Source organism: Oncorhynchus kisutch, unplaced genomic scaffold (assembly GCF_002021735.2).
Source record: "Oncorhynchus kisutch isolate 150728-3 unplaced genomic scaffold, Okis_V2 Okis06b-Okis10b_hom, whole genome shotgun sequence".
Taxonomy (NCBI): domain Eukaryota; kingdom Metazoa; phylum Chordata; class Actinopteri; order Salmoniformes; family Salmonidae; genus Oncorhynchus; species Oncorhynchus kisutch.
This window is the reverse complement of record NW_022261983.1, coordinates 16,050,364-16,069,882: the sequence shown is the minus strand read 5'-3', so window position 1 is coordinate 16,069,882 and position 19,519 is coordinate 16,050,364. Positions and strand designations below refer to the sequence as shown.

Genomic DNA, 19,519 nt, shown 5'->3' with positions numbered 1-19,519 from the left:
AGGGGGGACCTGATCCTAGATCATAATGAATCAGATTACATGGAGAGGGGGGACCTGATCCTAGATCATAATGAATCAGATTACATAGAGAGGGGGGACCTGATCCTAGATCATAATGAATTAGATTACATGGAGAGGGGGGACCTGATCCTAGATCATAATGAATCAAATTACATGGACAGTGGGACCTGATCCTAGATCAGCACTTCAACTCTGGGACACTACCTGTATGAAACAGAACACATAGTTGTAAAGTCTAGATACAACAGGTGTTTACTGCCATCTAGTGGAAGATACCAATATAACACTTTATTATCAGGGTGGGGAGGCGGCTGAGCTGAAACAGAAAGTAAAGTTGTTCTTTTGTTCAGGATCCATTTTGAGACGACAGAGCAGAAAACACTACATGGAGATTATTGAAAAATAAAGTAAGTATTTCTGAACAATAATCTATTCTAATGGACAGAATAAGATAATGAATACCTGTAATGATATATTACTAGTTAGTAGAACTGCTACTTGAGCTGAGTTGCTGACAGACAGCAGTTTTCAAAGTGTAAACTAATCAGCAGTCCTACATGTTATCAGTAACACGTCTGGTAAAGATGGTGGAGGAGCTTTTCAATGATATGGTTTTATGTTTATCTCAGGGTTTCTCCATCCTTTTGTTCTTACCAGCACTTACACACCTGATTCAACTAATCATCACATATTTTAAGACAGTTTAATATTCGAGACATACAAATGAACATTCTCAAATTAAAACCTTTTGGGTTTGTAGGACTGCTTACAATTATTAAAGTCCTACAATAACTCACATTTTGGAGGAAAACAGCTGAACTTGGTTTAGAATAAATTATATGTTTATCAAAAATAATGAATAATGAAGAAACGCGTCTGGGTTTAGAACTCTGTGTCTCAGGACATATATTTTAAGGACCAATGGAATGGTCTAAAATGCGCAACACCTGCTCCCCCGGGGAGCCGGGCAATGCACAATTAATTCACCCAGTGACCGTTACTTTATTTCCTGATATGAAATGGAAAGTAACTTTGTAGCTGACGCAGTTCCAGAATGTCTGTTGAAACTGTGTCTCATATGGAACGTTAGAACAGTGGTGGAAACAGAACTCAGTTCCAGAATGTCTGTTGAAACTGTGACTCATATGGAACGTTAGAACAGTGGTGGAAACAGAACTCAGTTCCAGAATGTCTGTTGAAACTGTGTCTCATATGGAACGTTAGAACAGTGGTGGAAACAGAACTCAGTTCCAGAATGTCTGTTGAAACTGTGTCTCATATGGAATGTTAGAACAGTGGTGGAAACAGAACTCAGTTCCAGAATGTTTGTTGAAACTGTGTCTCATATGGAACGTTAGAACAGTGGTGGAAACAGAACTCAGTTCCAGAATGTCTGTTGAAACTGTGTCTCATATGGAATGTTAGAACAGTGGTGGAAACAGAACTCAGTTCCAGAATGTCTGTTGAAACTGTGTCTCATATGGAACGTTAGAACAGTGGTGGAAACAGAACTCAGTTCCAGAATGTCTGTTGAAACTGTGTCTCATATGGAACGTTAGAACAGTGGTGGAAACAGAACTCAGTTCCAGAATGTCTGTTGAAACTGTGTCTCATATGGAACGTTAGAACAGTGGTGGAAACAGAACGCAGTTCCAGAATGTCTGTTGAAACTGTGTCTCATATGGAACGTTAGAACAGTGGTGGAAACAGAACTCAGTTCCAGAATGTCTGTTGAAACTGTGTCTCATATGGAATGTTAGAACAGTGGTGGAAACAGAACTCAGTTCCAGAATGTCTGTTGAAACTGTGTCTCATATGGAACGTTAGAACAGTGGTGGAAACAGAACTCAGTTCCAGAATGTCTGTTGAAACTGTGTCTCATATGGAACGTTAGAACAGTGGTGGAAACAGAACTCAGTTCCAGAATGTCTGTTGAAACTGTGTCTCATATGGAACGTTAGAACAGTGGTGGAAACAGAACTCAGTTCCAGAATGTCTGTTGAAACTGTGTCTCATATGGAACATTAGAACAGTGGTGGAAACAGAACTCAGTTCCAGAATGTCTGTTGAAACTGTGTCTCATATGGAACGTTAGAACAGTGGTGGAAACAGAACTCAGTTCCAGAATGTCTGTTGAAACTGTGTCTCATATGGAACGTTAGAACAGTGGTGGAAACAGAACTCAGTTCCAGAATGTCTGTTGAAACTGTGTCTCATATGGAACGTTAGAACAGTGGTGGAAACAGAACTCAGTTCCAGAATGTCTGTTGAAACTGTGTCTCATATGGAACGTTAGAACAGTGGTGGAAACAGAACTCAGTTCCAGAATGTCTGTTGAAACTGTGTCTCATATGGAACGTTAGAACAGTGGTGGAAACAGAACTCAGTTCCAGAATGTCTGTTGAAACTGTGACTCATATGGAACGTTAGAACAGTGGTGGAAACAGAACTCAGTTCCAGAATGTCTGTTGAAACTGTGTCTCATATGGAACGTTAGAACAGTGGTGGAAACAGAACTCAGTTCCAGAATGTCTGTTGAAACTGTGTCTCATATGGAATGTTAGAACAGTGGTGGAAACAGAACTCAGTTCCAGAATGTCTGTTGAAACTGTGTCTCATATGGAACGTTAGAACAGTGGTGGAAACAGAACTCAGTTCCAGAATGTCTGTTGAAACTGTGTCTCATATGGAATGTTAGAACAGTGGTGGAAACAGAACTCAGTTCCAGAATGTCTGTTGAAACTGTGTCTCATATGGAACGTTAGAACAGTGGTGGAAACAGTACTCAGTTCCAGAATGTCTGTTGAAACTGTGACTCATATGGAACGTTAGAACAGTGGTGGAAACAGTACTCAGTTCCAGAATGTCTGTTGAAACTGTGTCTCATATGGAACGTTAGAACAGTGGTGGAAACAGAACTCAGTTCTCAAACTGGAGTAAAAGTAAAGATTCCTTCATAGAAAATGACTCAAGTAAAAGTGAAAGTCACCCAGTAAAATACTACTTCAGGAAAAGTCTAAAAGTATTTGGTTTTAAATATAATTAAGTATCAAAAGTAAAAGTAAAGTAGTAATAATTTAAATTCCTTTTATTAATCAAACCAGACGGCACAATTTCCATGTTATTTTAATTTATGGATAGCCAGGGTCACACTCCAACACTCAGACATCATTTAAAAACAAAGCATTTGTGTTTAGTGAGTCCATTTTCTGTCCTGCTATGCATTGGGTGTCAGGGAACATGTGTGGAGTTAAAAGTACATCATTTTCTTTATGACTGTAGTGAAGTAAAAGTTGTTAAAATATAAATAGTAATGGACAGATTCCCCAAAAACTACTGAAGTAGTACTTTAAAGTATTTTACTGAAGTACTTTACACCACTGCATTAGAAGACAGATAAATGTGTTGATTTGAAGGAAAGACGGGCAGATTCTGGTAGGTCGGCTACAAACTATTATAAAGTTAGGTCGTCGTCAGACATTCAACAGTCACAGTAGGTTTGAGATACAGTATGATCACTAATCATGCCGACCAACCTGATGGTCTCTGTTGGAAATGTTGTGAAAAGTATCTGGCCCAAGCTATAAATATCTGGCATTACTCATCTAATATTTATATACTGTATTCTATACTATTCTACTGTATCTTAGTCTATGTATTACTCATCTCATATGTATATACTGTATTCTATACTATTCTACTGTATCTTAGTCTATGTATTACTCATCTCATATGTATATACTGTATTCTATACTATTCTACTGTATCTTAGTCTATGCATTACTCATCTCATATGTATATACTGTATTCTATACTATTCTACTGTATCTTAGTCTATGCATTACTCATCTCATATGTATATACTGTATTCTATACTATTCTACTGTATCTTAGTCTATGCATTACTCATCTCATATGTATATACTGTATTCTATACTGTTCTACTGTATCTTAGTCTATGCATTACTCATCTCATATGTATATACTGTATTCTATACTATTCTACTGTATCTTAGTCTATACATTACTCATCTCATATGTGTATACTGTATTCTATACTATTCTACTGTATCTTAGTCTATGCATTACTCATCTCATATGTATATACTGTATTCTATACTATTCTACTGTATCTTAGTCTATGCATTACTCATCTCATATGTATATACTGTATTCTATACTGTTCTACTGTATCTTAGTCTATGCATTACTCATCTCATATGTATATACTGTATTCTATACTATTCTACTGTATCTTAGTCTATGCATTACTCATCTCATATGTATATACTGTATTCTATACTATTCTACTGTATCTTAGTCTATGTATTACTCATCTCATATGTATATACTGTATTCTATACTGTTCTACTGTATCTTAGTCTATGCATTACTCATCTCATATGTATATACTGTATTCTATACTATTCTACTGTATCTTAGTCTATGCATTACTCATCTCATATGTATATACTGTATTCTATACTATTCTACTGTATCTTAGTCTATGTATTACTCATCTCATATGTATATACTGTATTCTATACTATTCTACTGTATCTTAGTCTATGCATTACTCATCTCATATGTATATACTGTATTTTATACTATTCTACTGTATCTTAGTCTATGTATTACTCATCTCATATGTATATACTGTATTCTATACTATTCTACTGTATCTTAGTCTATGCATTACTCATCTCATATGTATATACTGTATTCTATACTATTCTACTGTATCTTAGTCTATGCATTACTCATCTCATATGTATATACTGTATTTTATACTATTCTACTGTATCTTAGTCTATGCATTACTCATCTCATATGTATATACTGTATTCTATACTATTCTACTGTATCTTAGTCTATGCATTACTCATCTCATATGTATATACTGTATTCTATACTATTCTACTGTATCTTAGTCTATGCATTACTCATCTCATATGTATATACTGTATTCTATACTATTCTACTGTATCTTAGTCTATGCATTACTCATCTCATATGTATATACTGTATTCTATACTATTCTACTGTATCTTAGTCTATGCATTACTCATCTCATATGTATATACTGTATTCTATACTATTCTACTGTATCTTAGTCTATGTATTACTCATCTCATATGTATATACTGTATTCTATACTGTTCTACTGTATCTTAGTCTATGCATTACTCATCTCATATGTATATACTGTATTCTATACTGTTCTACTGTATCTTAGTCTATGTATTACTCATCTCATATGTATATACTGTATTCTATACTGTTCTACTGTATCTTAGTCTATGCATTACTCATCTCATATGTATATACTGTATTCTATACTGTTCTACTGTATCTTAGTCTATGCATTACTCATCTCATATGTATATACTGTATTCTATACTATTCTACTGTATCTTAGTCTATGTATTACTCATCTCATATGTATATACTGTATTCTATACTATTCTACTGTATCTTAGTCTATGCATTACTCATCTCATATGTATATACTGTATTCTATACTGTTCTACTGTATCTTAGTCTATGCATTACTCATCTCATATGTATATACTGTATTCTATACTATTCTACTGTATCTTAGTCTATGTATTACTCATCTCATATGTATATACTGTATTCTATACTATTCTACTGTATCTTAGTCTATGCATTACTCATCTCATATGTATATACTGTATTCTATACTGTTCTACTGTATCTTAGTCTATGCATTACTCATCTCATATGTATATACTGTATTCTATACTATTCTACTGTATCTTAGTCTATGCTGCTCAGACATTGTGACCAATAACATTTGACTTGATTTAGATTAGGCTACATACACTACATGACCAAAAGTATGTGGACACCTGCTAGTTGAACATCTCATTCCAAAATCATAGGCATTCCTATGGAGTTGGTCCCCCCTTTGCTGCTATAACAGCCTCCATTCTTCTGGGAAGGCTTTCCACTAGATGTTGGAACATTGCTTAGGGGACTTGCTTCCATTCAGCCACAAGAGCATTAGGGAGGTCGGGCACGGATGTTGGGTGATTAGGCCTGGCTCGAAGTCAGCGTTCCAATTCATCCCAAAGGTGTTCGATGGGGTTGAGGTCAGGGCTCTGTGCAGGCCAGTCAAGTTCTTCCACACTGATCTCGACAAGCCATTTCTGTATGGACCTCGCTTTGTGCACGGGGACATTGTCATGCTGAAACAGGAAAGGACCTTCCCCAAACTGTTGCCACAAAGTTGGAAGCACAGAATCGTCTAGAATGTCATTTTTATACTGTAGCGTTAAGATTTATCTTCCCTAGAACTAAGGAAAAACAGCCCCAGAGCATTATTCCTCCTCCACCAAACTTTACAGTTGGCACTATGCATTCGGGCAGGTAGCGTTTTCGAGGCATCCGCCAAACCCAGATTCTTCTGTCGGGCTGCCAGATGGTGAAGTGTGATTCATAACTCCAAAGAACACGTTTCCACTGCTCCACAGTCCAATGGCGGCGATCTTTACACCAATCAAGCCGATGCTTGGCATTGCACATGGTTATCTTGTATGCGGCTGCTCGGCCATGGAAACCTATTTCATGAAGCTTCCGAAGAACAGTTATTTTGCTGACGTTGCAGTTTGGAACTCGTTATTGAGTGTTGCAACCGACAAACCATTTTTATGCGCTTCCACACTTGGCGGGCCCTTTCTGTGAGCTTGTGTGGCCTACCACTTCACGGTTGAGCCGTTGTTGCTCCTAGATGTTTCCACTTCACAATAACAGCACTTACAGTTGACCGGAGCAGCTATAGCAGGAATTTGAAGAACTGACTTTGTTGGAAAGGTGGCATCCTATGACGGTGCCACGTTGAAAGTCACTGAGCTCTTCAGTACTGGTCATTCTACTGTCAATGTTTGTCTATGGAGATTGCATGGCTGTCTGTCCGACTTTATATACCTGTCAGCAACTGGTGTGGCTGAATTAGAATCCACTAATTTGAAGGGGTGTCCAAATACTTCTGTATATTTAGTGTAGATGCTCTGTCCTACTACTGGTAGGACTATAACGTTATGTGAACTGATCTGAACAGGTTTAGGCTGGTCATCGATGACATGTAGGCTACATCTGAGGTATAGACTTTCATCTGCATATCACTAACAAACTGCTAGTATACATTATAACCTAGTCTACTTTACATAATATAACATCTACATATCACTAACAACCCACTACTAGACATTAGAACCTAGCCTACTTTACATAATATAAAATCTCTCACTTGTTGCAAAAAACCTTTCTGAATGGATCAATGATTTCCCCCTCAGATCAATCATGTCCGTTTTAGCCCTTCTGTCTACATTCTCAGATACATTTAGAAAATAACAGATTGAAAGACAATAAAAAGCCACTTTTGATTTATAAAAATAAGTGTGAGACATGGCCTTGTGTTGCTGTACTGTCTATAACTACCTTAACAAACAGTGACTTATTATTATTATTGACAGTTACCATGGAGATGAAGTGTCACAACTACATGTTCATGTGATGCATTAAATCACCTGGCTGTTTCTATGTCTGTTAGTAAATGTTTTATTTTTCAAAGATATAATGAATAAATTACAACAATGGACAATCAATAATAAGTTGTCACTGTGTTAACCACAACCAACATGTTGGATCTCTGTTTAGTTGTCACTGTGTTAACCACAACCAACATGTTGGATCTCTGTTTAGTTGTCACTGTGTTAACCACAACCAACATGTTGGATCTCTGTTTAGTTGTCACTGTGTTAACCACAACCAACATGCTGGATCTCTGTTTAGGGGTCAGTGCTCTAAAATGAGTCTCTCCGGGAAGAGAGAGGAGGGGGGCCCTGCCTCTAAAATGAATCTCTCTGAGGGACATGACACCAAAGCTAAGAGGTAAGATGATAATTTTATGAATAATTTATAAAGTTTATTCCCCAAATAAATAGCTATCTTAAGATGAATGCACAAACTGTAAATCGTTCTGGATAAGAGCATCTGCTAAATCAGGGGTTCTCAATCCGGGGTCTGTGGAGGTTCTGCAGGGGTTCTCAATCCGGGGTTGGTGGAGGTACTGCAGGGGTTCTCAATCCGGGGTCTGTGGAGGTACTGCAGGGGTTCTCAATCCGGGGTCTGTGGAGGTACTGCAGGGGTTCTCAATCCGGGGTCTGGGGAGGTACTGCTGGGGTTCTCAATCCGGGGTCTGTGGAGGTACTGCAGGGGTTCTCAATCCGGGGTCTGGGGAGGTACTGCTGGGGTTCCGCGGCACCCTGACTGTACTCGTTGCAATGTACAACACTCCATTTATAGAATTTTTACATGACAAAACCACTTCGCCTCTTAATTATTGCCTAATATAATGGAATGCATATTTTTTTAACCAATTGTGATGGTTGTTACCAGCAGAATTTTGACAATATAACTGTTATATCAACACACTCTTCACACCCGTTTAACAACTCTAAATATATTTGGCATAGTAGGCATCAAGTCCCTTGCCAATAATGTTTCCTACAACGTTGCATACAATGTTCATTTTCATCGAACACATATTACGCCCCAGATACCTTCAATTGCCCAATTTATAGCCATCCCCAATTTAGGATTATTTTTTAACAATATGATGTTGTGTTCCAAAGGGAGAACTTGAAATAACATGATGTAGATAATTAAATCATCCAAATTAAAACGTTTTTAGAAAAGAAGGTTCCTTATGGAGCCAAAAAGGCTTCTATCACTTCCTTAGAATATGAAATCAATAAAAGTTATATATATTGTTGGGTTCAGTGAAGAAGAACCTCTAGAGTTCTGATCAACAAAAGGTTCATGTTTTGAGGATGTGAACCCAGCAGCCCTCCAGTGGTCAGATCAATTCCGCCCGTTTTTTCCAGCGCCCGGCTCGGGATTCGAACCAGCCACCCTTCGGTCACAGCTCAAACTCCAACCTGAGTTAATCTGCCAAAATTAAGACAAAATGCTATGCAGTTATGAATAATTATTATACATAACTCATTGCCAAAAGCACAAGACATACTGTTGCATGTTGGTCTATATTATTTATGGGTTGATCACATAGAAATATAAAAACATTATTTTTAACTACTGCAAAGCAATTACATGTGGCTCAGGAACCACTGACTCACTGCATTATTCTATAGTATTATCAAGACACCTGCTGTTAACTCTTAACTACTTAGGACAGCTGCTGTTAACTCTTAACTACTTAGGACACCTGCTGTTAACTCTTAACTACTTAGGACACCTGCTGTTAACTCTTAACTACTTAAGACAGCTCACGAGGTGTCCTAAATATCTGCCGACTAGGTGGGTAGGTAATTTAGGTAATGGGTAGGTAACTAGGTAATTTATACCCATAAGTGTAAAATGTCTTTATTTTCAGCAATTATGCAACCAATGTTCTACTCTGAGACACTTTGTGGGTATGGACCCAGATCTCAACATAATGTTATAAAACAACTGAATGTTTGTTTTACATAATAATAAAAATGAATATTACTAATGTAACCCACTGTAAAGACTGGGTTCAGTTGATTGTGTTGCACTGATCATGTCCGCATTCTGGAACTGTCCTCGTCCCCGTACAGAACTTTCCGCGTCCCCGTACAGAACCTAACACCAAGGATATTGTCCGGTTACGCGCAGAGTGGACTGAGGTGATCTTGGGGAATAACGACGGAGTTTGTTACAGTGTTGAGACACCGAAGTTTATTGTTCAATTTACTTTTTTCTTTACGGTCAGGGACAGTATGAGTGTAGCCAGATCCTTTTCACTCTCTGTCCTTGTTTCATTTTGTGGTTCACCGGATTCATCATCGAGACGAGGGACAGAAACGACCTGCTAGCTAGTCGGTACAGCTCGGTAATCTAGCTATCTACTCTACCAGCAGCATCCTAGTTATCCTAGCTAGTCGGTACAGCTCGGTAAGCTAGCTAGCTACTCTACCAGCAGCATCCTAGTTATCCTAGCTAGTCGGTACAGCTCGGTAAGCTAGCTAGCTACTCTACCAGCAGCATCGTGTTTCTTCCACCTGTTAAATCCCGGTGAGGCTTCTCCCTCTCTCGTTGACGGATGCTGGCTACCTCTGTCCGGTTCTCCTCTCTTCACTAGATGGACGGTAACTTTAGTGTTTAACCCTCTGTGTCCAAGGACCGAACTTTTGAATATTATTTTCAGGGCGCCTCAATAGCAGGTATTGAACCCCGGGTAAATAATCACTAGTCAGAACCTCAACCTCAGTTTACATTCATTATAACAAATCAATTTAATATCAGATATTGTGAATAAACAACCTCGAGAGTGCGTCTTCCAGCCCTCCAATAAATTACATCATTCAACCCTCCCGGTTAGTAAATTTACCTCAACATCCCCCGGAGAAGGCAGAGTAACGACACCAGCCTTTTAGCGCCAAATTAATTTCGTTATTAAAAATGACACACTGCTCGCGCCATTAACTAACGTCTGGAAGTCAGTTCTATTTGTGAAACTCTTCTTATGTTTCCCCATCTGAGCTCTGAGTAGATGAGAGATGTAATGTTTGTCTCTGTTGTGTTGAAGTCCAATCAAGCAGGAGAGACCAGCCTCCCCTGTTCCCAGCTGTGTGTCCATGAAGAGTGACCAGTCTATGGATCATCCTATAGAGTTTAGAGAGGGAGACTTTTCTACTGAACAAAGGTAAGAAGAACTCATGGGTCCTGGTCAGTGAGTTAAACAACACTGTCTCTAGTCATTTCTCCTCTACCACTTTCCCATTTATTGTTGTTGTTTTCATAATCCATAGGCTAATCATTTTGTCTATTTGCATAGTCCTAAAACAATATTAAACAAACACAACATTCCCTCCCTGTGTGTGTGTGTGTGTGTGTGTGTGTGTGTGTGTGTGTGTGTGTGTGTGTGTGTGTGTGTGTGTGTGTGTGTGTGAACTCCCTGGATGAGAAGATGTCATCTCTATTCTGGTTGCCTAATCACTTATACCCCTACCTACATGTGGATATTACCTCAATTACCTCAACTACCTGGTACCCTGCACATTGACTCAGTACTGGTTCTCCTTATAGTCTCATTATTACCTCAACTACCTGGTACCCTGCACATTGACTCAGTACTGGTACTCCTTATAGTCTCATTATTACCTCAACTACCTGGTACCCTGCACATTGACTCAGTACTGGTTCTCCTTATAGTCTCATTATTACCTCAACTACCTGGTACCCTGCACATTGACTCAGTACTGGTTCTCCTTATAGTCTCATTATTACCTCAACTACCTGGTACCCTGCACATTGACTCAGTACTGGTTCTCCTTATAGTCTCATTATTACCTCAACTACCTGGTACCCTGCACATTGACTCAGTACTGGTACTCCTTATAGTCTCATTATTACCTCAACTACCTGGTACCCTGCACATTGACTCAGTACTGGTACTCCTTATAGTCTCATTATTACCTCAACTACCTGGTACCCTGCACATTGACTCAGTACTGGTACTCCTTATAGTCTCATTATTACCTCAACTACCTGGTACCCTGCACATTGACTCAGTACTGGTTCTCCTTATAGTCTCATTATTACCTCAACTACCTGGTACCCTGCACATTGACTCAGTACTGGTTCTCCTTATAGTCTCATTATTACCTCAACTACCTGGTACCCTGCACATTGACTCAGTACTGGTTCTCCTTATAGTCTCATTATTACCTCAACTACCTGGTACCCTGCACATTGACTCAGTACTGGTTCTCCTTATAGTCTCATTATTCGCGTCAACGAGCGTCTAGAAGTCAGTTCTATTTGTGACGCAGTTCGCGCTGCATCTCATTGGTTTATAGAAGCAGATACCCACGTGCCATCACCTCATTGGTTTATAGAAGCAGGTACCCACGTGCCATCACCTCATTGGTTTATAGAAGCAGGTACCCACGTGCCATCACCTCATTGGTTTATAGAAGCAGGTACCCACGTGCCATCACCTCATTGGTTTATAGAAGCAGGTACCCACGTGCCATCACCTCATTGGTTTATAGAAGCAGGTACCCACGTGCCATCTCCTCATTGGTTTATAGAAGCAGGTACCCACGTGCCATCTCCTCATTGGTTTATAGAAGCAGGTACCCACGTGCCATCTCCTCATTGGTTTATAGAAGCAGGTACCCACGTGCCATCTCCTCATTGGTTTATAGAAGCAGGTACCCACGTGCCATCTCCTCATTGGTTTATAGAAGCAGGTACCCACGTGCCATCTCCTCATTGGTTTATAGAAGCAGGTACCCACGTGCCATCTCCTCATTGGTTTATAGAAGCAGGTACCCACGTGCCATCTCCTCATTGGTTTATAGAAGCAGGTACCCACGTGCCATCTCCTCATTGGTTTATAGAAGCAGGTACCCACGTGCCATCTCCTCATTGGTTTATAGAAGCAGGTACCCACGTGCCATCTCCTCATTGGTTTATAGAAGCAGGTACCCACGTGCCATCTCCTCATTGGTTTATAGAAGCAGGTACATCTCATCATTTAGTTTCATTTCATTTCAACTTCTTTAAACAATAAAAGCAAATTTATGAACATTTATGAAAATTGATATATAGCTTTTTGGAATGAAACTCTTCTTATGTTTCCCCATCTGAGCTCAGAGTAGATGAGAGATGTAATGTTTGTCTCTGTTGTGTTGAAGTCCAATCAAGCAGAAGAGACCAGCCTCCCCTGTTCCCAGCTGTGTGTCCATGAAGAGTGACTGGTCTATGGGTCGTCCTATAGTGTTTAGAGAGGGAGACTTTTCTACTGAACAAAGGTAAGAAGAACTCATGGGTCCTGGTCAGTGAGTTAAACAACACTGTCTCTAGTCATTTCTCTTTTCCCATTTATTGTTGTTTTCATAATCCATAGGCTCATCCTTTTGTCCATTTTCGTAGTCGTAAAACAATATTAAACAAACACAACATTCCCTCGTGTGTGTGTGTGTGTGTGTGTGTGTGTGTGTGCACTCCCTGGATGAGGATATTTAATCTCATGTTTTGTCCACAGAAACCAACAGGAGAGATCAGAGTCAGAGATTCTCAGTGGTCAGTCTTCCCAGAGTCATCAAACAGACCTGGCCTCCATATTCAGTGTATGTGGTCCTGTTATGTACATTTGTTTCTGTTTACCTCAAGTAAAGTTGATCTGTCAATCATTCATTAATGTGTTAATGAGAAAGCATTTATTCTCTTGCTTAACTTATTTACTTGATTTATTTCAGATGCTTGAAGAGAAAATTATGACATTTGTGAAGAACGAGCTGAAGATGTTCAAGAGGATTCTTAGTCCAGAACTCCCAGAAGGCTTTGAGAGTCAGAAGCAGGATAAGGAAGTGGTGGATGCTGAAGATGAGAAGCAGGAGAGCAGTGCCAGAGAGGGGGCTCTGAAGATCACATTGCACATCCTGAGGAAAATGAACCAGAAGGAGCTTGCTGACACACTGGAGAAATGTAAGATCTGTCTGCCTCATTTTGAATGCTGTTTTATAACATTTAAAAGCTGTAGCTAAAGTACAGCTAAAGTAGCTGTGTAACTCAATGATATTGTAGCAGCCTTAACACAACACCTAGTGACCTCATCAAGTAGCAGCAGGGATGTGTTGTGGTGATTAATTTAGAGAGAGAACATTAATAATACCATCCATAATACCAATAATAATATAATCAGTCACACCAGTCTGTAATGCATTATGAAAACATTTACACATTTATACAGTCAGTTAAGATAATAAATTATTATAATGTACAACTTTATAACAGTCCTACAATACTGTAGACATTAAAACAGACGTAATATTAATATCCTCTGTGTTATTTCTAGATTCAGATGATCTCGCTGTGATTTGCCAACGTGAACTCAAATCTAATCTAAAGAAGAAGTTTCAATGTGTATTTGAGGGGATCGCTAAACAAGGAAACCCAACACTTCTCAATAAGATCTACACAGAGCTCTACATCACAGAGGGTGGAACAGGAGAGGTCAATAATGAACATGAGCTGAGACAGATTGAGACCACAACCAGGAAACAAGCAAGACCAGAGACTGCAATCAAATGTAACGACATCTTCAAACCCTTAACTGGACAAGACAAACTTATCAGAACTGTGCTGACAAAGGGAGTCGCTGGCATTGGAAAAACAGTCTCTGTGCAGAAGTTCATTCTGGACTGGGCTGAAGGAAAAGCAAATCAGGATGTCCAATTTGTATTTTCATTCCCTTTTCGGGAGCTGAATTTGATGAAAGAGGACAAACACACTTTCATTGAACTTCTTAATCACTTCTCAATGGAAACCAAACAATCAGGAATCTCCATCTACAACAAGTACAAAGTTCTGTTCATCTTTGATGGTCTGGATGAGTGCCGACTGCCCCTAGACTTCCAGAAGAACAAGATCTGTTGGGACGTCACAGAGTCAACCTCAGTGGATGTTCTGCTGACAAATCTCATCAAGGGAAATCTGCTTCCCTCTGCTCTCCTCTGGATAACTACCCGACCTGCAGCAGCCAATAAGATCCCTTCAGGGTGTGTTGACCAGGTGACAGAGGTACGAGGGTTCAATGACCCACAGAAGGAGGAGTACTTCAGGAAGAGATACAGTGATGAGGACCTGGCCAGCAGAATCATCTCACACATAAAGACATCAAGGAGCCTCCACATCATGTGCCACATTCCAGTCTTCTGTTGGATTTCTGCTACAGTCCTTGAACACATGCTGAAACATAAGAGAGAAGAGATGCCGAAGACTCTGACTGAGATGTACACACACCTTGTGGTGTTTCATACCAAACAGAAGAATGAAAAGTATCTTGGGAAAGAAGAGACAGGTCCACACTGGAATAAAGAGAGCATTCTGTCACTGGGAAAACTGGCTTTTCAACAGCTTGTGAAGGGCAATCTGATTTTCTATGAGGAAGACCTGAAAGAGGCTGACATTGATGTCAATGAAGCCTCAGTGTACTCAGGATTGTGCACACAGCTCTTTAAAGAGGAATGTGGGCTGTACCAGGACAAGGTGTACTGCTTTGTTCATCTGAGCATTCAGGAGTTTCTGGCTGCTGTATATGTGTTCCTCTCATTCATCAACAACAATCAGAATCTAATGGACAAACTGCAAACAAAAGATGAGTCTTCAGTTACTTTCTACAAGTCCAGTGTCTTTTCTTCGCTGTTCAGAGAGAAGCCTAAAGTTACTGAAGTTACTTTCTACACGAGTGCTGTGGATAAAGCCTTACAAAGTGAGACGGGAAACCTGGACCTTTTCCTCCGCTTCCTTCTGGGCCTCTCACTGGAGTCCAATCAGAAGCACTTACGAGGTCTACTGACAAAGACAAGAAGCAGCTCACAGAGCCATGAAGAAACAGTCAAGTACATCAAGGAGAAGATCAGGGAGAATCCCTCTCCAGAGAGGAGCATCAATCTGTTCCACTGTCTGAATGAACTGAATGACCATTCTCTAGTGGAGGAGATTCAAAGATACCTGAGCTCAGGAAGTCTCTCAAAACCCAACCTGTCACCTGCACAGTGGTCAGCTCTGGTCTTTGTGTTGCTGACTTCAGAAAAGGAGCTGGATGTGTTTGACCTGAAGAAATACTCCAGATCAGAGGAAGGTCTTCTGAGGCTGCTGCCAGTGGTCAAAGCCTCCAGAGCTGTTCTGTGAGTAAATAAAATGACATATAAGAACTAATCATCAGGAAGAAATATTCAACATATTCAATATAACATATTGAATAAATTAATTGATTTTCACATTAGTAAACAATATGACCACACAATTCTAGGAAATGGAAGATGAATCTATATGTTTGAGAGAATAAACCAAATGCATCTACTACTACTACTATTGTCCTTCTACACTACTGGTGTTAAATTAACAGTGTGTTTGTGAAATCATGATGATCTCTTTGCAGGCTGTCAGGCTGTGGAGTCACAGAGGAAGGCTGTGCTTCTCTGGTCTCAGCTCTGGAGTCAAACCCCTCACACCTGAGAGAGCTGGACCTGAGTAACAATGACCTGAAGGATTCAGGAGTGAAGCTGCTCTCTGCTGGACTGGAGAATCCCCACTGTAAACTGGAGACTCTGAGGTCAGTATTCCTGTAGTTGGTCAACAAGTGATAACTGTTCACCAGATCCAATAATATATATTGTGGACTGTATACTCAATACAATCTAGATCTGATTCCTCACTGTCTAAATAGATATGGTGTGGACTGTATACTCAATACAATCTAAATCTGATACCTCACTGTCTGTCTTCTGACTGATTCTGCTTTTTAAACTGGTCTGGTCAGTCTACTATAATATTTGTACTAGACATGTTTCTATCTGCAGGCAATACTTTGATCATTTGTCATTTTTTATGATGATACACTATTTTACGAATAGATATGGAAGGTTTCAGGACACTGATATATCTGAATATGTTGAAAAAATATACTGCCACTATTTTCACCACCAAAGAATATCAGTGTGATTTTAATATGATTTGACTCTTTGCAGGCTGTCAGGCTGTCTAGTCACAGAGGAAGGCTGTGCTTCTCTGGTCTCAGCTCTGAGGTCAAACCCCTCACACCTGAGAGAGCTGGACCTGAGCTACAATCACCCAGGAGACTCAGGAGTCAGACTGCTCTCTGCTGGACTGGAGGATCCACACTGCAGACTGGAGAAACTCAAGTATGTAGAGGGTTTATGTCAATGTTCATATCAGACATGTTGTACTTATCAGGCTGGTTAAGACAAACATTCTGACCACCACTTGGACAAAGTTATATGCTGTGTGTGTGTGTGTGTGTGTGTGTGTGTCTCCAGTGTGTGTGTGTGTGTGTGTGTCCAGTGTGTGTGTCCAGTGTGCTCAATGACACTGGACACACACTGGACACACACACACACACACACACACACTGGACAAACACACACTGGACACACACTGGAAACACACACACACACACTGGACAAACACACACTGGATACACACACACAGGACTTACACACACGCTGGACTCGCACACACACACTGGACACACACTGGATACACACTGGATACACACACACAGACACACACTGGACTCACACACACACACACTGGACACACACACAGTGGATACACACACACACAGACACACACTGGACACACACAGACACACACAGACACTCACACACAGGACACACACACACACACTGGACACACACTGGACACACACACAGTGGATACACACACACACAGACACACACTGGACACACACAGACACACACAGACACTCACACACAGGACACACACACACACACTGGACACACACTGGACACACACACTGAACACTGAACTCACACACACACACACTGGACACACACAGGACACACACACACACACTGGACAAACACACACTGGATACACACACACAGGACACACACAAACGCTGGACTCACACACACACACAGTACACACAAACACACACACACACACTGGACACACACTGGACACACACACACACACACTGGACAAACACACACTGGATACACACACACTGGACACACACACACTGGATACACACACACACAGACACACACTGGACACACACACACTGGATACACACACACACACACACACACACACACACACACTGGATACACACACACACAGACACACACTGGACACACACTTACACACACGCTGGACTCACAAACATACACACACACACACACAGGCAAACATTCGCGTGTGTGTGTGTGTGTGTGTGTGTGTGTGTGTGTGTGTGTGTGTGTGTGTGTGTGTGTGTGTGTGTGTGTGTATCCCTCAATGACTGTCTGTTCTTCTGCTTACCGCTACAGTGTGGAACATGGTGGAGAGAACAGAATGAAACCTGGACTTAGAAAATGTGAGTGTTGACTGCTGTGAAGAATATGACTAAGAATAAGTCTTAATTCAAGTTAAGTCAAAGACCAACATCATTACTGACTTGGTCATATTAAATATCAGCTGTAGTTCTACAGAAGCAGAAATCAGGGACACCAACGTTTACAAAGAGTTGCTTTGACAATGTGTGTGTGTGTGTGTGTGTGTGTGTGTGTGTGTGTGTGTGTGTGTGTGTGTGTGTGTGTGTGTGTGTGTGTGTGTGTGTGTGTGTGTGTAATTAATGGGAATAAGTGTGTTTTATATTACCATACAGTATAACATATGATCATTCAACAAGTCTCAAGTTACCTTAACTTCTCCTTTTGATACCTAGAAACATCTACATTAAATGAATTAGTGAAAAGTGAGTTAACATTCTAATGTGAATGATGATGATTTCTAATATTGTGTCTGGTTTCATCCATCAGATGTCTGTGATCTCACACTGGACCCAAACACAGTAAACAGACTCCTCTCTCTGTCTGAGGAGAACAGAAAGGTGACATGGAGGAGAGAGGAGCAGCCGTATCCTGATCACCCAGAGAGATTTGAGGACTGGGGACAGGTGCTGTGTAGAGAGGGTCTGACTGGGTGCTGTTACTGGGAGGTAGAGTGGAGTGGGAGAATGGGGGCTGTTATAGGAGTGACATATAAAGGAATCAGCAGGAGAGGAGGGGGTAATGACTGTTGTCTTGGATACAATGACAAGTCCTGGACTCTGTTCTGCTCTGACAACAGATACTCTGCCTGTCACAATAATAATCCCACTACCATAGACGTCCCCTCCTCCAGCTCCCACAGAGTAGGAGTGTATCTGGACTGGCCAGCCGGCACTCTGTCCTTCTATAGAGCCTCCTCTGACACACTGACCCACCTGATCACATTCACCTCCACATTCACTGAGCCCCTCTATCCAGGGTTTAGGCTTTATTTTGACTCCTCAGTGTCCCTAAAATAATAACACACACACTGGACAAACACACACACACACACTGCAAACACACACACACACTGGAAACACACACACACTGGACACACACACACACACTGGAAACACACACACACTGGACACACACACACACTGGAAACACACACACACTGGAAACACACAAACACACACTGGAAACACACACACACACACACTGGACACACACACACACACACTGGACACACACACACACTGGAAACACACACACACACACACTGGAAACACACACACGCACACACACTGGAAACACACACACACACACACACTGGAAACACACACACACACACACACACACACACACACTGGAAACACACACACACTGGACACACACACACTGGAAACACACACACACACACACACTGGACACACACACACACTGGAAACACACACACACACTGGACACACACACACACACACACTGGAAACACACACACACACACTGGAAACACACACACTGGAAACACACACACACACACACTGGAAACACACACACACACACACACTGGAAACACACACACACTGGACACATACACACTGGAAACACACACACACACACACACTGGAAAC

General features: G+C 40.6%; 1 protein-coding gene across 1 annotated transcript; it reads left to right on the top strand.

The window, feature by feature from the left end:
- Window positions 1–297: 297 nt before the first annotated feature.
- Window positions 298–18,925, top strand: LOC116359878 (NLR family CARD domain-containing protein 3-like). The gene is made up of 13 exons (XM_031813755.1): window positions 298–428; window positions 7,840–7,938; window positions 10,619–10,735; window positions 12,735–12,851; window positions 13,085–13,169; window positions 13,299–13,409; window positions 13,440–13,527; window positions 13,898–15,141; window positions 15,205–15,731; window positions 15,986–16,159; window positions 16,575–16,748; window positions 17,901–17,947; window positions 18,393–18,925. The coding sequence occupies exons 2-13, from the start codon at window positions 7,856–7,858 to the stop codon at window positions 18,920–18,922; spliced, it is 3,297 nt and encodes a 1,098-aa protein (XP_031669615.1). The 5' UTR covers window positions 298–428; window positions 7,840–7,855; the 3' UTR covers window positions 18,923–18,925.
- The last annotated feature ends 594 nt before the right edge of the window (window positions 18,926–19,519 follow it).

Excerpts from the sequence above, each read along its gene's own strand:
- LOC116359878 (XM_031813755.1), top strand. The coding sequence starts at position 7,856 with ATGAGTCTCTCCGGGAAGAGAGAGGAGGGGGGCCCTGCCTCTAAAATG. Across the intron at positions 15,732-15,985 it reads AAAGCCTCCAGAGCTGTTCT|GCTGTCAGGCTGTGGAGTCA; the intron begins GTGAGTAAATAA and ends ATCTCTTTGCAG. Across the intron at positions 16,160-16,574 it reads TGTAAACTGGAGACTCTGAG|GCTGTCAGGCTGTCTAGTCA; the intron begins GTCAGTATTCCT and ends GACTCTTTGCAG.